Source organism: Dipodomys merriami, unplaced genomic scaffold, assembly GCF_024711535.1.
Source record: "Dipodomys merriami isolate MVZ:Mamm:240054 unplaced genomic scaffold, mDipMer1.0.p SCAF_33, whole genome shotgun sequence".
Lineage (NCBI taxonomy): Eukaryota > Metazoa > Chordata > Mammalia > Rodentia > Heteromyidae > Dipodomys > Dipodomys merriami.
This window is the reverse complement of record NW_027204826.1, coordinates 3,949,980-3,960,090: the sequence shown is the minus strand read 5'-3', so window position 1 is coordinate 3,960,090 and position 10,111 is coordinate 3,949,980. Positions and strand designations below refer to the sequence as shown.

Here is a 10,111-nt window from a genome sequence, read left to right as displayed (position 1 = left end):
AGTTAATCAGCAAAAAGCTGGACTGGAGGTGTGGCTTACATGGTAGAGCACCAGCTGTGAGCAAAAGTCAAACAAACAAAAAGCCAAGTAAGAAAAGCTCTGAGGTCAGGCCCTGGTGCCAGCATATATACAAGAAAGTCTGGAGGCCTGCGTGTACACTATCACACTAATCTAGCAAGATCCAGGTTATGGCCAAGAACTCTGTAATAGTCCATCCAGTGCAGAAGGGAGTTCATAGTCTTTCTGTGGAATTGACTCTAGTTCCAATTTCTGATTCTAGATCAGTTTTGTAACAATGTCCCCCCAAATCTGCCAGCTAGCAAACATGTCCCCTAGCTTGTGACTCTTCCATGCATTGGATAAATGAGAGAAGTCAGTGTTAATCTCTCCTTCCACTGTGCTTCTGAACAGCTTCTAGGACATAGACACGTTGGGCCTGTCTGTGTCTCCCTACAGTCCCGAGCGATCTGCAAGAGAGCAGCAGACTTTGCAATTCCAGGAACAGAGTGGAAAGGAGAAACAATTGATGGCTTTCTGGCTGTGTGCGGCCTGCCCCACACGCCTGCCATGATGGGGCCAGCTCTTCTGTCTTCTCTGCTGAAACTGGGCTTTTCTGGAAAGCTCACCGCCACCCATTGGTGTCGATGACAGTGGGCTAATCTTAGGGAGATGAGGGATCGTGACTTGGCAGGTTTTTGGAAGGGATCTGCACATGCGCCAAGCTGCCAGCCCATAATTGCAAGTGTCTTATCACGAGATGCAACCCACATGCATGAGGCCGTAAACAGCGGGTTTTCAGAAAAGGTCAGGTTAAGGACGCACAGGGTTCCACTGCGCAGGTGCCTCGGGGGTTCCGATCCACTGTGTTTCCACGCTCCCGGAGAAGCTCTAACCGCAGACTGACCACAAATCATCCACGGGGTGCGGCTGTGAGGAGGGGCACTAAGGAGAAGCGAGGAATGGAGAGTGTTTGGCATCCAGGGTGTGATTGGGAAGAGGGATTGGTTCTAGCATTCTTTCCCTCAATTGACCTGTCTCAGTGCCCTGGTGTTGCCAAAGATGACCTGATCATTGGTCTGGATTTTCCAGAAAAGAAATTCCTTAAAACATGAAAAACGGACTTCTTTCCAAACATGCTATATTCTGCGGCTTAAGGAAAATCGCTGCACCTTAGACCACCCTGGTAAAATGATTGGAGTCTTCTTCCCTCCCCTGAACCTCAAAACCCGTACTGCTCCCTTCTCCACTCCTTTATTTTTGCCCCCCTTCTGTGATAGTGTTTGCCTGAAAAGCTGGCTCTCTTCTCCAGGTTTATTTCCATTATGATTGAGATGGAAGTTCCCTTGTGCCCAATACATTTCCATTTGGAAAATTAAATGAACCTCAATCCATATCTCATGGCCCAAAGACAATTAAATGCAAGAAGGATCTTATGTCTAGATGGAAAAGTCAGAACCATGGAGTTTCTAAAAGAAATCTCTAGAGGAATATGGGTATAACTTTACAGTAGTCAATGCTAGCAGGATACAAAACCACTAAAAAAAAAAAAAAAAGAATAAAAGAAAAGAAAAGAAACACCTAGAAAACTAACAAGGGTTTATCTATTTTTGTTTAATGTTTGCTCTTTGAAAAACATTACAAAAAATTAAGCCAGGCACTGGTGGCTCACTCCTGTAATCCTAGCAAGTCAGGAGACTAGGATCTGAGGATCCTGGTTCAAACCCAGCCTGAGCAAGAACTTCTGTGAGATTCTTATGTCCAATTAACTAGCAAAAAGCCAGAAGTGGAGGTGTGGCTCAAATGGTAAAGCACCAGCCCTGAACAGCAAAAGCTAAAGAACAGCACCCAGGCCCTAAGTTCAAGCCCCAGTACGGGTCCAAAGAAAAATAAAGTACAGTTGCACTTTAATTAATGCAACAGCTTTGTCTTTAAAACAAAACATATTGGCTGTCAACAATACAGAGTAACTTACTCTGCCTTCTTCCCCCTCCTAGAGTTTAAGCCTCAGGAGAGAAAAAGCTTGGTCTGTTCTTGCATCATGCTGGGTACCCTTGAACATTCAAGTCACATTAGCTAATATTGTGACTTCATCCCCGCCTCCGTGCACTGAGCTGTGGTTTTTATCATCTTCGCCTCTGCAGACGTGATCTCCTCTTGGCAGCCCCCGGAGGCCCCAGAAGCTGGAGCACAGGTGCACCGTCTAGGAAGCAAGCTTGGGGGTGGGAGCCCAGCAGGGCCCTGGTGTCCTTGGGCACTGGCTGCATCCCGCCGCCAGGCGAGCACCATCTGCTCCTGTGAAGGGTGTCTGGCAGCTGCAGCCCGGGGCCTGGAAGGTGAGATCCTCCGAGACCCAATGTCAGTCTCCGGCTCTAGAATGAGCACTCAAAAAATCGTGTTAACTCTGCAAGCAGAAAGTCCCAACGTGCCTGCCATGGTGGGTGGTCACACCAACCCAGTGTTTCCCCACAGATGTTCTTACTTCATTCTGTCTGTGACCTTGTAAGGTGGCTATTTAATAACTTTACAGAGAGGTTGTACGAGTTCCCCAAGGTCACACAGCTGGCAGGGTATAAATGTGAGACTTAAACCAAGTTTTCAGCTATTGACTACTATTCTAAGTGTAGTACTGTTGTGTCATTTGAGGATCTTTCCAAAGCGATTCTTGAACTTTGACCCTTTCGGTAAACATGACTAGACCAATAAAAAGTTAGGTAACAATGCCAGACACTGGTGGCTCATGACTGAAATCCTAGCTATTCAAAAGGCTGAGATCTGAGGATGGTGGTTCAATGCCAGCCGGGACAGGAAAGTCTGTGTGACTCTTATCTCCAATTAATCAGCAAAAAGTCCAAGATGGAGCTGTGGTGCAGGTGGCAGAGTGTCAGCCTTGAGTGATAAAGCTCAGAGACAGCGCCCAGGTCCTGAGTTCAAGCCCCAAAACCAACACACACACACACAGAGTAACAAATTCTTGCCTTAAATGTAATTTATCCCCTCTGCTCTTGAGAAATTGACCATCCCAGACCTTCTCTGGGGGAATGTCACTATAAGATACCCTCATTTTAGTCACCGCAGGAAAACTGAGCAGTCATGGTGTACTACTTTTCCCTCACTCAGCTTAAAAGACTCATCTTAGAAAACATCTTCACATTCTGGTTAGTTCTGTGATCATCCTAGATCAATGTCCCCTCCACAAGGAACTCCACTTTTCTCCATCTTGGAAAACATTCTCATCCTTCATAGGTGTGTGTGTGTGTGTGTGTGTGTGTGTGTGTGTGTGTGTGTGTGTGTGTGTGTGTGTGTGTGTGTGTGTGTGTGTGTGTGTGTGTGTGTGTGTGTGTGTGTGTGTGTGTGTGTGTGTGTGTGTGTGTGTGTGTGTGTGTGTGTGTGTGTGTATGCTGGTCCTGGGGCTTGAACTCAGGGCCTGGGTGCTGTCCTTGAGCTATTATGCTCACGGCTAGCTCTACCATGCTCGTGATTTTTTAGTGGTTCATTGGAGATAAGAATCTCATGGACGCTGGGCACTGGTGGCTCACGCCTGTAATCCTAGCTACTCAGGAGGCTGAGATCTGAGGATCGCAGTTCAAAGCCAGCCGGGGCAGGAGAGACCGTGAGACTCCTATCTCCAATAAACCACCAGAAAACCGGAAGTGGCGCTGTAGCTCAAGTGGTAGAGCGCTCGCCTTGAGCTGAAGAGCTGAGGGACAGCGCCCAGGCCCAGAGTTCAAGCCCCACGACCGACAAAAAAAAAAAAAAAAAAGAATCTCATGGACTTTTCCTGCCCAACTGGCTTTGAACTTTGAAAAATGATCCTCAGAGCCGGGCGCTGGTGGCTCACGCCTGTAATCCTAGCTACTCAGGAGGCTGAGATCTGAGGATCGCGGTTCAAAGCCAGCCCGGGCAGGAGAGACCGTGAGACTCCTATCTCCAATAAACCACCAGAAAACCGGAAGTGGCGCTGTAGCTCAAGTGGTAGAGCGCTCGCCTTGAGCTGAAGAGCTGAGGGACAGCGCTCAGGCCCAGAGTTCAAGCCCCACGACTGACAAAAAAAAAAAAAAAAAAAAAAAAAAGAAAAATGATCCTCAGATTTCAGCCTCGTAAGTAGCTAGGATGACAGGCGTGAGCCACCAGTGGTGGGCTTGTTTTATTCTTTAACCTCACCTGAACTCTCCCAGCACATGGCAGTCACTGAGATACTATGGTTGTATTTGTGTCTTGCTTTGTCTTCTTTATTAAATCTTAGGTCCCAGAGGTTAGATGATTGAAGCCAGTGCCAGACTGGCATAATTGTTTACCCACAGTGGATATTCCCTGCTCTGTAAAGAGAACAAGTGACCACTTTTCTCCACCACTCTTCATGTACTTCATTCTCTTTGGTCTGTGTAGTTGGAAAATTATTTGCATTTTGATTATCTCACATGTGTCTGGTTAACACAGTGGCCCAGATTTGACACCGACTGTATAAATACCTAAATTTTCTTTGCAAATAGAACGGACACACCTGGGGGGGGGGGGAGGAAGACACACTGGGAGCCTGTGGGGGATCAACACTTTTACAGGGCCATTCTCTGACCCTAGACAAAATCAGGACTGGACGTGGGATCTTATGGGACCCTGTCTAGTCCACGCCACTGATTTGTGTCTTTAATTCCCAAGGATGTGGGGAGGATCCACGGAAGGACGGATGTGGGAGTGCTTCGGAGCGTTGCATCGTGGCACCTGAGTTGGATGGACACCCACTTTCCGTGGCCAGCAAGTCCAGGCGCCCCAGCCTTGGTGGCTGGAAGCCTGCAGCTGGATGGGGCCCAGCTCTCATGGCTGGCTGTCTACCCACCTGCTCCCCACACAGGGTGCAAACGCTGAAAATCCCTCCAGGGATACAGGATGGCGTCAGGAAGTACCACACCGCGCAGCCAGTTCCAGAAACTTCTCCAAGTCCAAGCCCCTCTTCATAGGCGAGAGGAGGCCTGCTCATGGCGGAAGTGACTGATGGCGCCCAAGGTCCGGAGAAGCCCGCTCAAGCAGTCCCAGACCTCCCATTGGCTTCTGCAGCCGGGAGGGTGGGCCTTTAAGGTCACCTCGCTTCCTGATTGGCTTGCTGCCCGGCGGGGGGGGGGCTTTCTCCACCGGAAGCGCATGCTCGGGAGGCTGCACATGGCGGCAGGTGCGGGAAAAGTGGCCGACTTGGGACTTCTGGGAGAAGTGGCGCAGTGGCCTCTGCAGCGGTATGGCCGCTTCATGCTCTCAGGGGCCCGAGAGTCGTCCGAGCCTGGGCCCCAAGCTGCCACGGCTCCTTCTCCTACTTGGAAGGTGAGGCCTGAGGGCAGCAATGGCGTCGGGCGCTCCTCAGGGAGGGAGGAGGAGGTGAGGTACAGGGTAGGGAGTGGGAGGAGGGAGGAGGGGAGCAGGGAGGAGGGGAGGGGAGGTGGGGGGGAGGTGGTGGAGGGAGGGGGGAGGCATGGTGGGGTGAGGGAGGGGTGGGAGTGGGGTGAGGGGAGTTGAGGGGTGAGGTAAGGTGGGGTGAGGGGAGGTAGAAGTAGGGGTGAGGGGAGGTGGGAGGAGGAGCCACATTTGGTCTTAGGCCTCCTGGGCACACATGGAAACATTTCCTCCAGCCAACAGGTATCTGTTGAGCGTCATGTGTGTGCAACTTCCCGTGGACTCCTAAATTCATCCTTAGCGCTCTCTTTAGGGATCTTAGTGGCAAGCAAGAAATAACAGGACTCTTATTCTAGTTTTTCATGAGGCTGAAATCAGAGTGTGGTTCAAACCAACCGAAATTCAAAGTCCATGAGACTCTTACTTGAAGTTAGAAGTTGAGTGGGGTGGCTTAAGAGGTAGAGCGCCAGCCTTGAGCAGAAAAGCTCAGGGCCCAGTTCCAGTATTCAAAAGAGAGAGAGAGAGAGAGAGAGAGAGAGAGAGAGAGAGAGAGAGAGAGAGAGGGTCCCACTTGTCCCTGAGCTCTTTTTGCTCAAGGCTAGTGATCTACCACTTTGAGTCACAGCTCCACTTCCAGTTTTCTGGTGGTTTATTGGAGATAAGAGCCTCACAGACTTTCCTGCCCAGGCTGACTTTGAACAGTTATCCTCAGATCTCAGCCTCCTGAGTAGCTAGGATGACAGGCATGAGCCACAAGCGTGCCAGTTTTCATAGGATATATTACTTTGCAGTAACATATCAATCACCTCACACAGTGCCGTAACGAAAATGGCATATGGTGTGTGTTAAATTGTACATGTATACACATATACACATATATGTTTATGTGTTTGGGGGCAGCTGTGCATAGTGGAAGAAAACAAGGAAAGAGATTAAATACTGCAAGTGGAAGACACAATGCATGCAAAGACTATGCACCTGGGAAAACCTAAGTGGAGAAGGGTGAAGGAGAGAAGAGTGGTGATGAAAAAGGAATATTTTAGAACCAAAGGAAGGTTGGTGAGGTGGGGCTGTCTTGGGACGTAGGCAGGTGTCTTGCGTTATTCTGAAAATCAACAAGAAGCCACTGGAGGATTTTTTTAAACCAGGGGCATTTTAATCCTGGAAAGCTCACTCTGTTGAGTGTCGTGGAACTGAGCAGTAGTGGGAAGGATGAGTAGATTCTTAGGTCACTTAGTGTAGGACAGAGATGGTGCTATGGGATGAAGGGAAAATGGGATATGTATTTTGGAGGCCCAAGATGGCGGCCATGGTCATTGATTGGACATGAGAATAGGATCAGCTGGTAGTTGCTTGGGGAGTGGGAAACATTGGAGAAGGGGAAGATCACAAACACATTGGCTTGGGATATAGTGGCTTTAAGACATTTCTGAAGCGTCCCGCGGAGACACTGAGTGGACGGTTGGGCATACTGTTTTTGGACTCGGAAGGCAGATCTGGGCTGGAGGTGTGAGTCAGCAGCTTGAAGGTGACATCTCTAGTCATGGGGTTAGATGAGATTCCAGCACAAGCCCCAAGGTAGTCCAAGGTCTGCAGGGCAGGTAGAGGGGCTGGAATCCCAAGAAGATTGGCAGGGGACAGAGATGGGAAGTTCCCAGCGGATGAAGGAAGGTGTTGGATGTTGCAGCAGGAAGATCTTTCACGGTCTTTGCCAAGAGGTGTTTCCCTCAAGCCAGACAGGTGTGTACTGAAGAATGAGGGATAGAAAAGGAAAATGAAGCAAAGCACTAAGAGGCGGGCTTGTGAATGGGAGTAAAGGTAGGGCATCATGAATTATTTGCCACATTCCAGAAGACTAAAGGGCACTCTAAAGCTTGAAATCAGAGTGTGTGTGTGTGTGTGTGTGTGCATGCGCGCCAGTCCTAGGGCTTGAACTCGGGGTCTGGGCTCTGTCCCTGAGCTTCTTTTTGCTCAAGGCTAGGACTTTCCATTTGTGGCTTTTTCTGAGTCATTTCTTGAAGACAAGAGTCTCACAGCCGAGCACCGGTGGCTCACGCCTGTCATCCTAGCTACTCAAGAGGCTGAGATTTGAGGATCATGGTTCAAAGCCAGCCCGGGCAGGAAGCTCCGTGAAACTTTTATCTCCAATAAACCATCAGAAAACCGGAAGTGGTGCGGAAGCTCAAGTGATAGAGTCTCACAGACTTTACTGCCCCTGTTGGCTTCCAACTGCAATCCTCAGATCTCAGAGTACTGAGTAGCATAAGGCACCAGCACCTGGCTTGTAGGCCCATTTTTAAAAGTACTAAACACTAGTTGTGCACTCTAAGGAACTGTATATCGTGAAAAGTGACTCAGACTGAAACTACAACATGGGAAAGAGTTAAGTTCAAGAGTGATGGATCTGCTGGGCGCCGGGGCTCACGCCTGTAATCCTAGCTCCTCAGGAGGCTGAGATCTGAGGATCACAGTTCAAAGCCAGCCCAGGCAGGAAGGTCTGTGAGACTCTTTTCTCCAATAAACCACCAGAAAACTGGAAGTGGTGCTATGGCTTAAGGACTAGAAAGCTAGCCTTGAGGTGAAGAGCTGAGGGACAGCGCCCAGTCCAGAGTTCAAGCCCCACAGTGGTCCAAAAAAAAAAAAAAAAAGTGATGGATCTGTAACTGGGGCTTGGGAAAAGCTAGAGCTGTTTGAATGCTGGCAGATCTTACTTTAGAGATGGATCCAGAAGATTCCTTAATAACTTCTCTACATCCTCTTCTAGCCCTTTCTCCTAAGGCGTCTGTGTCGGATACATTGGCGCAGACACAGTGCGGTCCCTCATACATGACAGAGGCATATGGATACCTGGCCATTTGGTAGAAGTCAGTTTTTATGACAGTCCCCCATTCCCTTTGCAGAGCTCTTTATAATTGCTTATAAGAAGCAGCACTGTATTCTACAGTTCTCAAATGCTTGGCATAGATCCATGGCCGTGGCGACCAGAGATGAAGTTGGCTTTTGCAGAGCTTTTGAAACAGAACATTTGTACCTTTCTCTGAACCTGTGCTGAGCCATCCTGCCTGCTGTGATCTGTTACAGCCTAGAAATAAGATTTGTTCTATTTTATGGGCACAGTGACTATTGTGCAGTAATATTAATAATAAAAGATGAGCCATCTGAAGAACGATACCCTCTTTAAGTCTTAGGTGAATTTCTTATTTTAAAAATATGTGATACCTGCAGTTTAAAAAATCTGTTAGGGTAAAGTAAGCACACATAAAAAAAATTATGGTGAAGGATAGAGTCATTCTGGTGGCTTCTTTTCCCCCTGAGCAATTTGCAAAATCAACTTTGGATAAGCCTATTTTGAATTTTTTTTTCCTCTGAAATTGTGGAATCTGTTCTCTTGGTTCTGTGTTGTATAACTTGTTTAGTTCTAAAAAAAGGTTTTTATTTGTTTGGTTTTTTTTTTGCCAGACCTGGGGCTTGAACTCAGGGCCTGGGCACTGTTCCTGGGCTTCTTTTGCTCAAGGCTAGCACTCTATCACTTGAGCCAGAGCGCCACTTCCTGCTTTTTCTGTGTATGTGGTGCTGAGGACTTGAACCCAGGGCTTCACGAATGCTAGAGCAAGCACTCTACCACTAAGCCACACTCCCAGCCCAAAGAAAATTTTTATCACAGTGGCCATGTGGGAAGACAGAAATATCAACCGGAAAGGAAAAAATGAGATTCCTTACACTTGAAGTCCTAGTTGAAAGATAAGATTGTCTGAGACATAAAGATTATTGTATAGAATATGTGTGTGCTGACTGATTTACTGTTCTGAATTGTTAACTGTCTGGAGAAAATTTGCCGAGAATTAAAAAAAAAAACAAAACATTTCTTTAAGTAGTTGTATAAAGGAGGTTCAGTTGAACCACAATTTGGACGTAAATTTCTTTGTAACCATCCAAGAAAAAAATCTCTCTCTCTCTCTCTCTCTCTCTCTCTCTCTCTCTCTCTCTCTCTCTCTCTCTCTCTCTCTCTCTCTCTCTCTCTCCCCCCCCCCAGGTGCTGGTGGCTCACGCCTGTAATCCTAGCTACTCAGGAGATCTAGAAATCATGGTTCAAAGCCAGTCCAGGTTATCTCCACCATGAACCACCAAAAATTCAGAAGTGGAGCTTTATTCCAGTGGTTGAGTGCTAGCCTTGAGCAAAAAAAGCTCAGGGACAGCGCCCACAACCTGAGTTCAAACCCCAGGAATGGCACCAAAAAAAGAAAAGAAAAAGAAAGTGAAAGAAAACCAAAAAAAAAAAACCCACAAAAATTTCACAGCTGCTTCTGCTGGTCTACGCATACTTAAAATGCATAGGAATCACGTGGGATTTTTGTTAAAGTGCAAATTCTGGCTCAGAATAGACGCAGCATGGGAGTGTGTGCAGTCCTAACAACCTCCAGCTGATGCCCAGGCTGTTGGCTGGACCACTTGGAGTGACAGGTTTAAGAAACTGAGTCAGGTGGGCATCCGTGCAGTGGAATTCATAATGTGAGTTTTTGGAGTTATAAATTAAGTTGATCAGCTGTGTAATGAATATTCAAGTATTTTATTAATAGGGTTAATATTTAAGCCATCTGCCATCATTGAAGGAAAATGAGCAAATGAAATACAAACTTGAACTTGATTTTTGTTCCTTACATCTGTTGGCCCAGCCTTGCTGAGAAGATTACCATAATAGCAGATCGGTCCATCTTATGTATTTTGGCTGAAT

The 10,111-nt window shown here is 47.5% G+C and overlaps 1 protein-coding gene across 1 annotated transcript in view; it reads left to right on the top strand.

Moving 5' to 3' along the window:
- Positions 1-5,154: 5,154 nt before the first annotated feature.
- Rec114 (REC114 meiotic recombination protein) overlaps positions 5,155-10,111 on the top strand; it is a 35,060-nt gene continuing 30,103 nt past the window's right edge. Inside the window, exon 1 of the mRNA XM_070043378.1 lies at positions 5,155-5,310. Within this exon, the coding sequence (XP_069899479.1) occupies positions 5,155-5,310 (156 nt within the window). The remainder of the gene's footprint in view (positions 5,311-10,111) is intronic.